General features: G+C 44.0%; 1 protein-coding gene across 1 annotated transcript; it reads right to left on the bottom strand.

Annotated features, from left to right (window-relative positions):
* Positions 1-2,401: 2,401 nt before the first annotated feature.
* On the bottom strand, positions 2,402-15,693 carry LOC129339769 (vomeronasal type-2 receptor 26-like). The gene is made up of 7 exons (XM_054994351.1): positions 15,491-15,693; positions 13,256-13,547; positions 9,521-10,381; positions 7,659-7,886; positions 7,433-7,559; positions 4,918-5,802; positions 2,402-2,547 (listed from the first exon to the last, which is right to left on the bottom strand). Exons 1-7 carry the CDS (start codon positions 15,691-15,693, stop codon positions 2,402-2,404), a joined length of 2,742 nt encoding a protein of 913 aa, XP_054850326.1.
* Positions 15,694-17,582: the final 1,889 nt, after the last annotated feature.

Here is a 17,582-nt window from a genome sequence, read left to right as displayed (position 1 = left end):
TCACCCCAAAGGGTAGTTCTCAGAGTCATAAAATAATAAGGCAAATTATTCATATTTTGCTCTAGGCTCATTAATGTAGCCCTGGCAGACGGTACTCCTATCCCTGAAGTGTCTGCATTCAGAAGCAAAATAGTAAAGAGTCCAGTAGCGCCTTTAAGACTAACCAACTTATTTGTAGAATAAGCTTTCGAGAACCACAGCTCTCTTTGTCACAGCTCTCTTGGAAGAGAGCTGTGGTTCTCAAAAGCTTATGCTACAAATAAGTTGGTTAGTCTTAAAGGCGCTATTGGACTCTACTGTTTTGCAACTACAGACTAACATGGCTAACTCCTCTGCATTCAGATGGAATCCATCTTGATGTAAAATAGATTTTAGTTAATCGAAAAATCTGAATTTGTGAACCTTCTTTGTTAACCCAGCAAGAATTGACAGGGGAAGAAAGATCTTTGGAGTACTTTTCTTTGGGAATCTAGCAACAGCAGAAAATGAGAATTCACTTTAAGGGGTTATGGTCTTTAAGCAAGTCCATTGTTTTACTTTATGGGAGGCCAAGAACCTTAGAAATAAAAGGGGGGAAATGAAACATCCAAAGCCGAATTTGCTATTGTGCTCCTGAGCTTTTCTTCTGTGGGTTCACGCTGCCCTCTCTTGGAGCTACTGCATGCATTTGAATAAAACCAGTGGTAGAGTGCAACAACGCGTCTAGAAAGACAGATTCATTTGGGTAGAGTGAGCTAAATAAGGCCGGGAAACGTGAAAAGTAATCCTGCATTGCCATCTGGTGGTATAATATAGGTATACACCCAGAAAAATTGGGCTTTTAAATCATTTTTAACGAGTTCATGCTGACAATTGCTTGAAATGAATCAAGAAAATTTCAGATAGAGCTTGGAAATGATTCTGAAGTAATATTGGTAAGTTCTTTCCTTAAACCATAAAAATTCCTGACTTTAGTGGAAGACTAGGGGCCAAGCTACACATGACGAAAGACACTTGCCTGGCAAGTGGATTGAGTGGAGGGCAAGTGAACAGGGAGAAATACACTTGCCATTCAAGTGTCATTTGTCACTTGTAGCTTGGCCCTGAATGTTGCAAAAGACAAAAACAGCCTGGTGTTACGAGTTCGTATTCTGTCAACTGAAGCAAAGGGCACTTTTCCAAAACAATAAGCTGCATATAACTACTTTTTGGGAACTACTAATTACACAGGAGGGACTGTGAAGCCACCCCAGTGCCCCAGACAGGTTGCCAATCTCCAGGATGGCCTGGAGATCTCCTGGAATTGAAACTGATTTCCAGACTACAGAGATCAGTTCCCCTGGAGAAAATGGTCGCTTTGGAAGGTGGATTGTGTAGAACTATGGATCCCTTCCTTTCCCAAATCCCACCTCCCCAGGCTGTGCTCCCAAATCTCCAGGAATTTCCCAGCCCAGAATTGGCAATCCTTGTGACTCCAGCTCCTAGAATGAATGATATAGTTGTAGCAGAGTGATATAGAAAACCGGAAGAACCCTAGCAGGGTGCACAGCTTTGTAGCACAAAGAAAGGGTACCCTGTAATACTTATGCATGGAACAGGTCTCTAAGGATTCCCAGATTCAGCAAAGGAGCCGAGAATGGGAAAGGCACAAGTAAGCTCTGGACTTCAGCTGACATGAGCAGCCCTTTTATTGACTCAGTAGGGGCTCCTTCCCTGCCTGCCCGCTTTGCCAACCCTGTAGCTCCCTACACTTGCTGTATTTGATGGTATTTTGAAAACTGAAGGCACTTTTAAGTCTCTTCACCAAAATCAAAGGGCAAGGAACTGGGAGTATACCACAACAAGAAACTGCAAAGCTCCCAGAAAGGGTCTCACATCATACAGTCAATGTTCAATACCTTAATGTATATGCCAGAATATGTCAGAATTATCAAAATATTCTATATATTGTCGAAGGCTTTCACGGCCGGAGAACGATGGTTGTTGTGGGTTTTCCGGGCTGTATTGCCATGGTCTTGGCATTGTAGTTCCTGACGTTTCGCCAGCAGCTGTGGCTGGCATCTTCAGAGGTGGACACTGAGAGATCTCTGTCTTTTGGTGCTACACCTCTGAAGATGCCAGCCACAGCTGCTGGCGAAATGTCAGGAACTACAATGCCAAGACCACGGCAATACAGCCCGGAAAACCCACAACAACCAAAATATTCTATATATTCAAAGAAAGAACATTAACAATTATTGACAGTTATACATCATCAGTACAAAGAAATACAGCGAGCCAGTATAAACACCCTCAGCGAAACGTGCTTACGAAGGAGTAAAATCTCAATTCATGAAGAGATCCAATTGAGTGCAAAGTGATAAAATGAATGAGGCAGGCTACATCACCAAGAAGTCCGTGAAGTTCAAAGATACCAGTCCTCTCAGATTTGTGGGTAGGTACAATTCTTTTCCGTGTCATGCACTTCTCTCATACGGAAATTCACATGGATGCTCATAGTAACTCTGCCCCAAAGCACCCCAAATACCAAATGAAGCAAGAGTGATCTCCTTCTGTTGGTTAGATGTTGCCAAAATTAGATTTATACATAATATCATATGCCACCTTTCCCTCACCTGGGGACTCAGAGAGGCTTATATTGTGCCTATATACTGCTCTTCTGGACCATATAACACCACACTCAGAGTGGTTTACAAAGTCAATGTCATTATTATCCCCACAACAAAACTCTGAGAGGGGGGTGGGGTTGAGAGAGCTCTGAGAGAGCTATGACTGACCCAAAGTCACCCAGCTGGCTTCAAGTAGAAGAGTGGGGAATCAAACCCGGTTCTCCAGATTAGAGTCCTACCGCTCTTAACCACTACACCAAACTGATTAATTTAGGAAGCACCTAGTGTAGGGAAATAGAACCACAAGTTTTCACTTTTTCTTTGTTCCCTTGCTCAGCTCGGAAGCTTGAACATCATAGGTGTATTCTTTTCTGCATTTATTAAACTTTCTTATATATTGAATGCTTTAGGTCCGGTTTCTGGGAATACACCCTGCCTGTCTTGCTATTTGGGTCAGTGGATCAGCTCACCTTGCCTGGGGCACATTTGCTTGTAGAAGCCACAGCCACTAGGTGGGACCTTTCAAAGGCAGCAGAGGTATCGAATGCTTGTCATACAACTTGCTTTAGCTGGATATACTCTCAGAGTCATTGGGGGCAATGCGTGAAATTTGGTTTGTTTTAGGTAGCCATGGGGAATGAGGGAACGGTCAGCAGGCAGAAACTTGGGACAGCTGTAGGATTTTTTTTGACCTCCAGAGGACCAACCAGAAGGATCGGAAGGGGCTTGTAAGCCTGTTCCTTTTCATAACATTTAGTATTTTAAAAAAGAGTAGATTGATTGCAACTGCAAGTCTCTCTACATGAGACATGGGACATGTGAAGAACACATGTCGGGAGATGCAATGGTAGCTAGGAAGGGTAGTTGAAAAAGACAAAGCTGGTAGCAGGGCTTTGCTATACACTGGAGCTGTGTGAAGGGGCTGTGAAATGCCAGAAGGGAAATTTCAGCCCATTATCACTTCTCCAGGTCCAAGCCTGGCTCTAGAAGGCAGCTCCAGCCCATTTCCATTCCTTGCTGCCCTCTGGTTGCCATCCCACACAGTTTTAGACTGGAGAGGTGAAACTGACAGAGCCTTCCAGGAGGTGAAGATGAAATTAACAAACCCTCTGAGGAGTGATCTTTGCTGGCTCTGTCTTTTTAAACTATGCTTCCTGGCTAACTTTGCATCTCCTTACACTTGACGAACACACGTCAAGGCATCTCGTGTAGAGAGGCTCATAGTTAAATTGGAGAAATGCACACTATATACAAAAATAGCAACTATTGTGTTACCGGAAGTGGTCTCCTTGCACAAATATGATTTATGGGGGAATTAGCAAGCAAGGAAGAAGGCTATGTGAGAGGCAGTGACTGGGATCTGTCACCTTTGTATACCAGGTCCCTTCCGGCAATAAAACAGTGAGTCTGGTGCTTAATATCAAACAATAACTTTTATTGAACACACAAACTTCATGCACATACACACAAATTACTGGAATTACACACACACTCAGAGTCCTAGGAAATGTAGCCAGAGCTTGGGAATAGAGAGAGGGAGTAAGTATATATACCTATCCTGGAGAAGGGGGTCCAGTCCATAGAGGAAGAGAGTAGCTTCGAACGCAAGCATCCTTGGCCAAGAGAGCAAGAGGCTTAGGGAAGTGACCCCAAGGGAGAAGCCAGAAAGCTTGCGCGATTTGAATGGGGCCAGAGCTCTACCTTTATAAGTAAAATGTGCCCTGAGGTGGAAGAGCCCACCCAGCCGTTAGAACAAAGGCTGCAACAGTCAGTTCCTGGGTTAGACAAAAGGCTTGATTGCCTTGATGGATAGCTGCCGGGGTGTGTGAATGCAGATGCAAAACTAATTCTAGCGCTGCACAAAAAGGAGGGTTTTCTGATGAAGTACACCGGAGCTAGGTTAAGTGTTTTTAGGGAGGGAACACCTTGTGCCAGGAAGGACTGTCTATACTTATGAACGTCATTTGATTAGCTCCTCAGTCAAGGACAGGAGATCTCATCACTGAAGAAGGGAAAGGAATGTGTTAAGTGGGGATGACTCTGAGAGACCTTTATTGCACTGGGAACCTTTGGGGCCAGAGGGACTGCAATAATTCCTTAATCACCCTGCATTCCTGAGTGGCATTCCATTCATGCCATGTTTCTCCCAGGCAGGATTTAGCAACTGCTAGAGGCTCTCTGGTGGCCAAACCGCAGCCATTTTAATTCCAGAGGCCTAAACATCTTTAATATTAAAAGCAGCCATATATAAAACTGCTATTAAAATGGCGGAGGCCGGGCTGACCGCTTACAATTGCTGTCTTTTATCTTCTTCCTTTTTGGTTTCTTATTAGATTTTCCTTGCTGTTCAACTCAGGCCTCAGTATTAGGACATAGAATTTGGGGGAAAAGATGCAGCCCAGCAACCCAGCACTGGAGGCCAAGATGGAGAAGATCTCTACGGCCACCATGCTTTTCCCTCTAGTGCTCAGGTAAGTGGGAACAAAGGACAGCCAAACACTGCAAAAGACCAGCATGCTGAAGGTGATGAACTTGGCCTCGTTGAACGCATCAGGTAATTTCCTGGCTAGGAAAGCCACAGTAAAGGTGATGGCAGCCAGGAAACCCATGTAGCCCAAAACACAGTAAAACGTGGTCACTGATCCTTCATTACATACCAATATAATTTCTTCAGTTAATGAGTGCCTGTCCACATCCGGGAATGGAGGGGAAGTGCCCAGCCAAATGGCACAAATGCCCACCTGAACAAGGGAACAGGAGAAGACGATACGCACTGACAATTTTTTCCCCATCCATTTTCGGAAAACGTTCCCTGGTTTAGAGGCCAGGAAAGCCACCACCACGGTGACAGTCTTGGCCAGCACTGAAGAAACAGACACTGAGAAGATGATGCCAAAAGCGGTTTGTCGGAGGAGGCAGGTCACCTGTGTAGGTTGTCCAATGAACAGCAGCGAACAAGGGGAGCAAAGCAGGAGAGAGGCGAGGAGGACGTAGGACAGATTCCGGTTGTTGGCTTTGACTATGGGAGTGTCCTGGTACTTAACAAAGACGACAAGCACCAGGGCTGTAGCCAGAGATAGGAGCAGAGCCAGAAAGGTTAGAAGGATGCCCAAAGGTTCTTCAAACAACAGGAAGGTCGGAGTCTTGGGCATGCATTGGTCATGGCCCTGGTTTGGATAGCGATCTTCTGGGCAACTGACACAGTCGTCCATGTCTGAAAAAGGAGAGATGCTCTTATTTGTCAAGAATTTGGGCCCCTGTTTATCTTTGTTGAATTACATTTTTGAACAACAGGCAAAAACAGAAAGGAGAATCAATGGAAATGTTAGCCAAACCATGGAATAGGAGAACCATGAAAACATGGTAGTGTAAGAAGAGCAATGAAAGGCAGGCGCCTGAAAACATTGTTTTAAAAAGCCACCCTGATTTAAAAAGTTTTCCATCCCGCCCCAAACGTGCTGTGAAGTCAGTGAAAGGCAGATATCATGGAAAGGATCAGGGAGTGTTCCAAAAGGGTTCTCAGGTGCCCGCTGGTGGCAGGCAAACTCCCGGGGGTTTGCACTCTTGCCTGCTGATCTGCTAGTGATCGGCAGGAGGTGGCAAGCCCCGGAGGTTGCCGGCCACTGGCAGGCATCCCAGGAAAACGTGCAGTGTGCACGCTCCCAGGGGGCACGACAACACCACTCCCAGAAGTGATGTCATCTTGCAGGCCACGGGAGCCACACTTTGTTTGGGGCTGATTTTGGCCTGAAATGGGCCAAATTGGCCCTGCACAGAGCATGGGAGTGATGTCATTGCGCAGGCACTGGAGCACATGTACAAAGAGGAGTACACTGCCGGCATGAGGTAAGTGCTAGGTCCCCCTTCCCATTGGGAGGGTATAGGGACCTGGCAACCCTAAGTGTACCCTACCTTTTGGATTACAGAGGCAAGTATAGACTGTTTTTGCAGATGGAAGGATTTCTGTCCACGGAGCTCAATTCCCCCATCTCTTCCCTTCTACTGAAGCTTCAAATGTCCTCCGAATCACTTCCTTCCTCATTCTTCCATTGTTTTAAAAATATCGTGCAAAACAGCAAGCCCAGTTGGGTTTCCCAACCTTTTGCAAGCCTCAGAAGGTCAGGAAACCCTATTAGGTATATGTGGCTGGCCAGGCTGTGCTTAAGGATGCCTGGTGAATGAGGGAGGACGGAGCAGTATATCCTATGGCTCTTGAGTGGCATGGTAGGGACCAAGAGTGTCAGCAAAGGGGGACAGCCTCAGACAGTACTCATTGTGGAACCTCTACAAAACTCATTTGAGTTTTGACGTTTACGTCGGCTTGTAAAGAAAGAAGTGGCATCTAAGTTTTGAAGGCCTCAGTCTCTTAGGGTTCTGTAGGTAAAAACAACATTTTGCTGCTGTGATGCATGCCCTGGTGGACATCTGGGTTAGATTACTGCAACACATTCTACATGGGGCTGCCCTTGAAGACTATTTGGAAGCTATAGTTAGTACAGAATTTTACAACCAGGATGCCTGCCTAAGAGGGTCACAGGGATCATACTAATCCAGCCTTGTTTCATCTACACTGGCTCCCAATTTGCTTCCATGCTTGATTCAAGGTGCAAGTGTTGACCTCTAAATCCTTTTCGGGTGGTGTTCTAGGATCTGAGTTGGAAGTCAAAAGTATCCAAGAATGAAAATCTCATTTGCTACAGAAGAAAACGCCCATCATAGCAACAACTAGGGGTAATTCTTCCACCCAGTCGTGTTTGCCGATCTTCCTCCAGTTTGCTCAAAACAATATGGTTTGCTCAAAACAATAGCATAACAGTCAGGTTTACTAAGAAATGGCCTCCTACCCATCTGGTCAGATATCTTTCCCTCTGGACATGGAGTACAGTCATAACAGCAAAACGGTTTCTCCTCTTTCCTTTGCCTTCTGCAACCAGGACCACAGTGATTATTGCATAAGGAAAGGGGCAGCACCTACACACCAAGAGAGTTGTGGAGGGTGGATAAATATAAACGATACTAAGACATTGTTTATTTTTCTTGTGGACATGAGGATCTACAATCACTTCTCACCTGGTTAAAGCTTCCATGCCATGCAATCAGGGCATCATTGATGGTCAGTTTTTCACCCAAAGGAGCTCGAAGATCCAGGCTTCCAACGTTGACTTTAATAAATGAGCTGTTTGAGAAAGTGACCCAGTTGATAATGTCAAATCCGGCCACTAATTCTCCATTTTCATCAAAATGGACTGTGTCTCCAGCACTGTTGTTAAACAAGACATTTTCCAGAAACGGATGGAGCTAAATAGGAAGGAAAGAGGGAGGGAGGGAAGGAAGGGAGGGAGGGAGGGAAGAAAGGAAATGAATACTGCAGTCTCCACTGCCTATTCCTCAGCCAATGCTAGATCCGGAAGGACTACTTATTTTAAAACCATAATTAGTCTATAAAATTCAGTTAACAGCAGGAACAAGACTTGGGCTGCTTCCACACACACACTGGATAATCCACTTTCAATACTCTTTAGTGAACATTTGAAACTGATTTTCCATGTGTGGAACAAAAAAATCCACTTCAAAAGGATTGCGAAAGTGCATTGAAAGTGCATTATTCAACGTGTGTGGAAATGGCCATGGCCAAATCACCCACTCAGCAGCAGTATTTCTAGAAGTAAGTCTTACAATTTCTACGAGAAGTCCAAAATGTTTCCCAACTTCAACAGGGAGGCCATCTCTCAGCCTCAGAACTAGGTAAGGCATCAAGGGCCAGCTTGACCAGGTGTCCGCTGAGTCTTCTAGCCTAGCGAGGGGCCACTGCTAAAGCAGAGGTTCTTGGTCCATCTGCTCCCACCAGGAACAGCAGTAGGGTCTCAGTCACAGAATGCACAATTTCCAGGCAGATGGTCATGGTAGTTAAATGTGGGAGAGCCTCTAACCAGTGGAAGGAGATACGTTACCAGTTAGAGTAGACAACGCTGAGCTAGATGAACCATTCGTCTGACTCAGGCTGGTTTTACCCACGCAGAATAATGCACTTTCAATCTGCTTCATTGGGAATACTGTGTACAATTCTGGTCACCACACCTCAAAAAAGATATTATAGCACTGGAAAAAGTGCAGAAAAGAGCAACTAGAATGATTAAAGGGATGGAACACTTCCCCTACAAAGAAAGGTTAAAGTGCTGGAGGTGCTTTAGCATGGAGAAACGACGACGGAGGGGTGACATGATAGAGGTTTACAAGATTATGCATGGGATAGAGATGGTAGAGAAAGAAGCATTTTTCTCCCTTTCCCACAATACAAGAACTCAAGGGCACTCATTGTAATTGCTAAGCAGTCGGGTTAGAACTGATAAAAGGAAGTACTTCTTCACCCAAAGAGTGATTAACACATGGGATTCTCTGCCACAGGAGGTGGTGGCAGCTTCAAGCATAGACTGCTTCAAGAGGGGATTGGATAAACATATGGAGCAGAGGTCCATCAGTGGTTATTAGCCACAAGGTATAGATGGAACTCTCTGTCTAGGGCAGTGATGCTTTGTATTCTTGGTGTTGGGGGGGGCAATCAGTGGGAGGGCTTCTAGTGTCCCTTCCCCACTGGCAGACCTTCTGATGACACCTGGGTTTTTGGCAACTGTGTAACAGAGTGTTGGACTGGATGGGCCATTGGCCTGATCCAACATGGCTTCTCTTATGTTCTTATGTACTTCCAATGAATTTTAGCCATCATCCGTAGGGTTTCCATTTCACACAATACAATCCAGATGCAAAGTGCATTGAAAGAGGGTTGAAAGTGCATTATTCACTGTGTGGGAAAGCAGCCTCAATATAAGGCAACTGGGGCTGGGGGAAGAGAAGGCTTCCCTCTACGGTGTTGTCCTAATCTTCATTGCAACTAAACAGGGCAGGAGCTTTCATGTGTTGGAGGTAGTTGTTACCTGCCATGGTTGCATAGTCTGATGCTTCAGCTGCAGTCTGCTCCCAAACAATTTGAGATTGGATCTGGATTCGGACAGAGCATGTAAAACATGTGCCACAGCATGTGCGGCATTGTAGACCCCGTAACTGTGGCTAGTCATAGACATTTCAAAAAAAGGCCCAGGCAGGGTCTCCAATTTCTCTGCCCCGGTGCAGGTATTCTTATATTCATCGTCTCTGTCAGAGAGGGTTAGAGAACAGTTGAATGCCTGTTCCCAGAAATTCTGGATAAAGCCATCTCCTTTTGCCCAGGAAGGCCTCACCATCTGAAGGAAGTTTCGGAATCCCAGGGGCTCCTTGGAGTGAACAGCAAAGGATATTGCGCCGTGAAAAGGCTGTAAGTTCCAGTTTTTTTGAATGGTCATTGATGCAAAATCCCACTGCGATGTCACAATCCACACCTTTCCACTAAGAGAAAGTGAATGCATGAGTAATGCTCCGTAGAGCATGAATCTCATATTCATCATGGAAGGGTATTCTCCATTGACAATAAAAACTTTGACTCTGTTCTCCATCAAAATGACATTCCTTTCAATCAGTTTGAAAAATAAATCAGTTATGTCATGTGTATAGGTCAGTTCAGGGGTTCTTTCTACAAAGGCAGGGCAGATGCCATTGTGGGAAAGCAGCGGGGCGAGCATCTGCAAAAAATTTTCCCCATTGTCATCATCCACAACAAAAATCCCAATCCACGTCCATCTGAAATGCTGAAGCAATAGAACAATTCCCCTGTATTGATCAACTTCGTTTGGGACCATCTGGTACACAGAAAGGAAGCGTGCTTTGTCTCTCAGCCCTGGGGCAAAGGAACCGTAGGTGAACTAAAAAAGAAACACATACTTAATTTTTATAGATGAAATGCAAATATCGCATAGGGATAGTGTTTGGGTCAGAGCATTGGACTACGACTGGGAAAACGTGAGTGCCAATCCTCACTCAGCCATTAACATCACTGGGTAATTTTAGGACAAGCACTGTGGTTCAGCTTAATCAGCCTTTTTTGATAACGAAAACGGCAGGGGGTAAACCCCATAGCCTGCCCTAATCTCATCCGATGAATGTTGGGGATAAAACTGATGTATGCCAATAGATTTAGCCACACTTATAGCCAATACTTGTTCCTTGAAGTGACATAATAAAAGATTTAAACTTGTAATATCAAAGCACACACACACACACACATTCTATCTTTACTGCAGATTGATGTAACACACCCTTATACATTGGAAACCAGGCCTCAGAGTACAACAATAAATGAAGAGCGTTGTGTGAATGCAGTCCTGGGTCTACTGAAATATTTGTATTTTATCACACAATACTAGAGCTCTAGATAAAACACTGGGACCATTTCATGATTGGTTTCTATATTTGTGGGTGTGTTTGATTATAAATTGTTTACAATTGACTACTGAGAAAGGCCTTAGGGCCGAAATGTGCCTGGTTGGTTTTTTTACTGTAACTTGTTCTATTTGTGTTGGCCCTTGCACTGTACCATCATCTGAACCTTGAGATGTTTTAGTAAGTTTTAGCATATACATGTAGCCTGCTATTCAGGCCTTATGTTTTAAACTTGTTTTTAATCTACATTTGTGCACATTTATAACATACTTTCTAATATATATTTTTAAGTTGTTGCTTAACCCCTCTGTTTTGTTCCCCTGCTTGTTTGGGTTGAGTCTGTGGGGACTTCCCCCACACCCCCTTTTTTCTTCTTTGTTGTCGCCAATAGATTTAGCCACACTCATAGCCAATACTTGTTTCTTGAAGTGACATCATAAAAGATTTAAACTTGTAATATCATAGCACACACACACACAAAATGATATTAGAAGAGCAGGTGAAGGACCTTCAAAATTGACCAGTAAGGTTAGTAAAAATGTTTACTGTAATGCAGGTAACATTAAAATATTGTAAAAATATTTTCTTATACATCATCCTAAAAAGGCAGACCAATAATGGTGGGGGAACCAGTTTGGTTTAATGGTTAAGAGTGGTGGGACTCTGATTTGGAGAACCGGGTTTGATTCCCCACTCCTCCGCTTGAAGCCAGCTGGGTGACCTTGGGTCAGTCACAATTCTTCCAGAGCTGTCTCAGCCCCACCTACCTCACAGGGTGTTTTGTTGTGGGGATAATAATAACATACTTTGTAAACTGCTCTGAGTGGGCATTAAGTTTTCCTGAAGGGCGGTATATAAATCAAATGTTGCTATTATTATTATTATTATTATTAATCCCACATACAACCCCCCCCATTGAAAAAATCACAGAATTTTTGGTTCATTTACACTTAATGCTTGATGCAGAAAACTCAAAAAGTGCCAGACAAAAGGATGTGCGGAGGGTAAAGCCCAGTTTGTTCTCACCCTCCTGGCTACCAGCCCTACTTCCAAAGATGGGGTTGCCTAGCAGAGGGCCCTAAGATGTGTTCAGTGCGTAGGCAAGCTCATACAGGCAGATGGTCCTTTATGTACTCAATTTCCCAAATCATTTTGGGCTTTCAAGGCAATAACCAGCATGTTGTATTTGTGTGTGGGTTTTCATTGTGTGCATTTATTGATTTGATAAAGATCCCTCTTTATCATCTGAGGCTCAAGGCAGCTAGCAGCAACAGGGAGTAACAACAGGGAGCAACAATCCACTCGCAAGATAAAAACACAACCAGAAGGGCCAAACAGTTTCGCCTCCATCTAATGTCCTTTGAAATCAAGCTGTTTTTCCACACCTTGCTGAATGCAAAAAGCAAAGGGGCCTCCACATTCACTGTGGTTAGCCGTTCCAAAGCACCGGACCTACTCAGCCTGGTGGGACGCTCTCCCAATGGAGAGCTGAGCCCTGCGGGACCTCCTACAGTTCTGCAGGGTCTGCAAGATCGAGATGTTCCACCGGACCTTTGACTAGGTGGCCAGTATTTTGTCCCCCATCTGCCCGCTCTGCCCTCCTTTTGTGGACGCCCTGGAGTTACATCATGGTGGTGCCCATGGCTTATGGTGACTTTGCAGTAGCCCGATTTGCTTGGTGGTGCCTGGACTCTTTCATATTATTTGGACCAATGTGGTTATAATGTTTTAATGGTATTTTAAACTGTATATCCTGTTGGAAGCCGCCCTGAGCCCACTCGTGGGAAGGGCAGAGTATAAGCTGAACAAAATAAATAAAGATAAATAAAATATCACAGAAAAAGACCTCAACCTGACTGTTGCCAGACAGAAAATCTTCAGAGAGGGCACCACAAAGAGAAACCAATATGAAGAGCACAGCTGGTACTTTTGAGTGAATGAATACATCTCTCGCTCTCCCCCTGTACATATATTGCAACAAATGACTTGCTATCATTGTGTCCTGACATCAGATCACTTAAATTCCAGATGTTCAGTGATCAAACCTTGAGTATAGACAAATGATGATTTTTTTTGAGTTGCGGTTGATATGAAAGACCTTTTTGCTGCCTGTACTAAGTCAACTCCAATCAAAGAGAATTTTAGGCATTCATAGTGTTCAAAAGTCTGCAAAGTGCATTTGACCAGAGATGAGAGTGGGCCAAAGTTACCGAATTGTACACTGTGGAAATAATAAGCCACTGATAACCACCTTTAGGTCCTTTCAAGCGTTCCAAAATGACAGTGGAATATTGAATGACAATGGAAAATTGAATGACAATGGAAAATTGAATGACAAACCGCAGAATAGAACCTACTTGTGGAATCCTGTACAGGTTGAAGATGGTTGCCATGTGAAGTGACGTTTCAGAGCCAAGTCCCCCAATGACAGCTATCAGGTTGCTTTGGAGGCCACACTTGTAGTTGGGGATGAGCCTCCGGCGTGCTGAAAGCAGGTTCAGCGTGCTCTTGTAGGTCATCTGGGCATTGTGGTAACTATCATAGATACGGATCCCCAAAGTGATATTGGGAAGGATCTTAAGATCTTCATTGATTTCATGGATTGCAAACACCAAGGCTAGGAGATGTTGGTAGTTTTTTGGTAATACTCTGAAAACATGACCGAAGAAGAAGAAGAAGTTGTTTGGGCTTTGGTTGGAAAGTGTTTCCTTCGCAGACTTGGTTCATACATGCACATCCTTTGCCAAAGAGCTGCACCCTCAAGAGGTGTCTTTCCGATGTGAGTGAGGCTGGAGACACAATTGTGTTTGCTGGAATGGAAAGCCATGTGACAGAAACATTGCACGAGCTATGTGCGCTCTTCCCAGAGTCATTTCTAGCAAAGAGATTTGACAGGTTTTTGTCAGTGATTCCAAAACCTCCAAAATGTATTTCACCGGAGGTTACAGGAATGAATGCACACACCAGGCAATGACGCTTCATGCTACCTTCTCCTACAGACCACTCTCCATTTCCACATTCATCTAGCTAAGATTTTTTAAAAGAAATTCCTATTGCCTCAAAAGCAAAAGTTTTTAAATTGGTGTCAATATTTGCACATTCACTTTTAAGTCAACCAGTGTTGAATATGGAATGGAGGATAGGGCCGTGGCTCAGTGGTCAAACGTCCGCTTGCAGATGTCTCCTTTTGTGGGGGAGGGAATCAAGTAGGAAACAACCTGTTCATCAAAAAGAAATCCATTGACACCTTAAAGAGTGAGAAAATGTGTGTGTGTGTGTGTTATGTGCTGTCAAGTTGCTTCCAACTTGTGATGACCCTATGAATTTTTGACCTCCAAAACATCCAGTCAGTAACAGCCCTGCTCAGATCTTGCAGACTGAAGTTTTCATGAGACAGATTGCATTTCATCAAATGCTCCTAAGGAAGTGTTCATTGGTTCACCTCTACTGAAGCTGGGATAAGTTTTCTTGGTTTTTACAATGTCACTGGATTTTTATTTTATTTTACTACAACACAGGTACCGTTCTGGAAGCATTAACCAAAAAAGAAGCAGCAGACAAAAATTCCTCTAAATCTATCACATGAAGACCTGAGGGCCAAGCTACAAGAGCCAAAACACACGTTAAGAAATACCTAGGTTCAGCACGTGTTCTCTTACCTCAAGGTTTGCCGGGATCTGTAGGCGTCCTGGAAGCTTAAAGTAGGCGTCCTGGAAGCTTAAAGATCTGTAGGCGTCCTGGAAGCTTAAAGTCCTGGAAGCTTAAAGGATCTGTAGGCGTCCTGGAAGCTTAAAGGCGTCCTGGAAGCTTAAAGCTTAAAATACAGGCGCCTGTATTTCCCTTCCCCTTTTTGCTGCTCTGTAAATGCTAAACTTTAAGCTTCCAGGACGCCTACAGATCCCGGCAAACCTTGAGGTAAGAGAACACGTGCTGAACCTAGGTATTTCTTAACGTGTGTTTTGGCTCCAAGTGACGAATGACACTTGAACGGCAAGTGTATTTCTCCCTGTTCACTTGCACTCCACTCGATCCACTTGCCGTTCAAGTGTCATTCGTCACTTGTAGCTTGGCCCTAAGTTAGTGTGTTCAGAATTTACAGTGCTTCAGCAACATGATGTTGTCCAAATCCTCACCACAAACCCATAGGATGTAAGCTAATATTATTGACTGACTATTATGTTAGAACAGGATGCTTATTCATTTTATTTCATCTTTACCCCACCTTTCTTTCCAATGGAGACTCAAAGTTGCTTATGTCATTCTCCTCTCCTCCATTTTTTCCCTCACAACAAACACTGTGAGGTAGGTTAGGCCAAGACTTTGTGACTGGCGTAAGGTCGCCCAACGCTCTTCCATGGCAGAACAGGGAATTGAACCTGGACCTCCCAGATCCTAGTCTGTCACCTTAGCCACTACACTACCGGCTCTGCTGAGAGACAGGAAAGAGACGAGTTCCTGGCGAAAGGATCGTTGGAACCATCCGCATCCCTGCTTAGCCATTCCTTCAGCTCCCAAAGCTGCCTCTACTTTTAATATTCAGAAACTGCTGATTAACTTTGCATTCTTAGCTGAGAAATAAATGAATTCCTTACAATGCTTCATTCAGCAGCATCTGCGTGGGCTGTTCCTTGAAGAAAACAGCATCAGAATAGAAGAAGACCTGGGAAGTCATCCCGCCTACAGTGTAGTCACCCGGCTGATCAAAGTCATGAGGAATAGGAACAGTGTCACTCCAGTGGCAAGTCGTAGAATGGATTTCGTTAACAGTATGAAGCAGTAGAACTAACACCACCATCATGGGGGCAAGGCATACACACAACCTCCAACACATCCCTCTTTTTCTGTCTATGATCCCACTTGTGCTATGAAACTTTTTACATAGCTGGTTCTTTGGATGCTCTGGCTGGAAGCAGTGCCTGTCTTGGCTATTAAGCTGTCTATTTCAGTTCTTAACAGGGTAGCGTTTCCTTAGCTGTTGTCCTTCAGTACATTTACTATTCCTTCACATAAACATTTTACTCTCCAGGTGACTAGGCTTTGAGATGGGCTGGCTTAAGTTTTTCTTAAAATAAAACAAAATTCAAATCATATGTTCTCGACATGAAAGTGTGTGAAGACGTCGATAATTTTGCTGAGGTGCACAGATGATGGAAAGGAGCTTGAGGCTTCTCAGTGGGATTGCAAAATATCTGGCAGATGATGAAAAGCAAAGAAAGTAACATCTAGTTGCTGGTAGTTCCCAAAAACAGTAGCTGTGCACATCTAGTTGCTAGACTATGGAAGAAAAAACAAGGAGAAATCCCTCTAAAAATAGAAGATAGGCATGGTGAAATATTTGTTTGGGCGATCATCAAGGAGAAATTAGTACCTTTCTAGTGAGGTACTAAATCTCATGGTAGGAAACCCAATGAAGCAGTGCTGGTTGGGAAAATAGATAGGACTCCATGCGCAATCTCCCAAATACTTGTGGCATTTCCAAAACCAATCTCAAGAGGGGTGAAAATGGATGTAGGCAAATCATAAAATGCCTATAGAAAATGTTCAGAAACCGAAGTGGCAGAGGCCAACTGGTCTTTGATTTTATAATACCATTCTATATTCTCTTTTCTTGTGGTTTGGTAGCCTGGGAAATTAATCATAGTGATTGAGATAATGAGAGAGGAGATAATTGGTTGGGCCAAAGCACTGCAAAACAGTCGGAGAAAAAACTATGAGTGAAGTCTTCCAAAGCTTTTATCAAGTTTGAATGATCAAACAGACCACTTTTACCCTGCCCCAAAACACTTTTCCTCACAGTGACAAATGTGACCTACTGTCCAAGTGTCCTGATGGGGGTGGGACAGAGAGACAAAAGCCATGGTGCTAGAGTGGTACATCTCTCTGGCCAATGTGCTTCTTCCCTGTAGGAGACCTCCACTCCAGACCAGTCCAGTACCTTTCCCTCTGGTTTTTTTCAAGGTAGCAATATTCCCCTTCATTTCCATAAATAACAACAACAACTGTTCTTATATACTGCTCTTCTAGACAGATTAGTGCCTCACCAGAGCGGTGAACAAGTTAGTGTTATTATTATCTCCACAATACAGCTGGGGAGCTGGGGCTGAGAGGAGCGGCTTACCTCAGGCCACCTACTGAGCTCATGGCAGTAGTGGGATTTGAACCAGTAGAGTGCTGTTTCACAGCCAAACCACTTAACCATTGCACTTGTCCTGGAGGGTTTCGAGGTTTTTGTTTTTGAGAAAAGGAGGTAACCATGAGTGGAAGAAAGAGAAGGAATCACCAATTACAGAAGCAAAAAAGTTAAACCAAACCAAGACAAAAACCAAGATGCACCCACTCCTTCCCTCCAATGTTTCTGAAGCCAATAGGGGTTAATATCCCATTGTGAGGACCAGATTGGCAGAGAGACAATGCTATTACTTGGATAGCACCACAAAAAAGTACACTTATACACATATTTCCTCATTGTTTCATTAGAGTTAGTTAGATGGTGGCTGTTTCCACATGCTGTTAAAGCGACGGGCTACTTACTGAATGCTGGCGTTTTTTTCCACAGATTCCAGACGCCTCTGATTTCAAAGCGGAAGCAGGCAGTTTGGCTTTTGTTTGTTCAGTGTCCTTTACCCGGCACAGGAAAGAGTGGGAAATCCCGTTCTCACAAAAGACGTTGAACAAACGAAAGAC

This window comes from Eublepharis macularius, chromosome 12 (assembly GCF_028583425.1).
Source record: "Eublepharis macularius isolate TG4126 chromosome 12, MPM_Emac_v1.0, whole genome shotgun sequence".
Lineage (NCBI taxonomy): Eukaryota > Metazoa > Chordata > Lepidosauria > Squamata > Eublepharidae > Eublepharis > Eublepharis macularius.
Note: the sequence above shows the minus strand (reverse complement) of the source record. Positions and strands in the feature narration are given on the sequence as shown.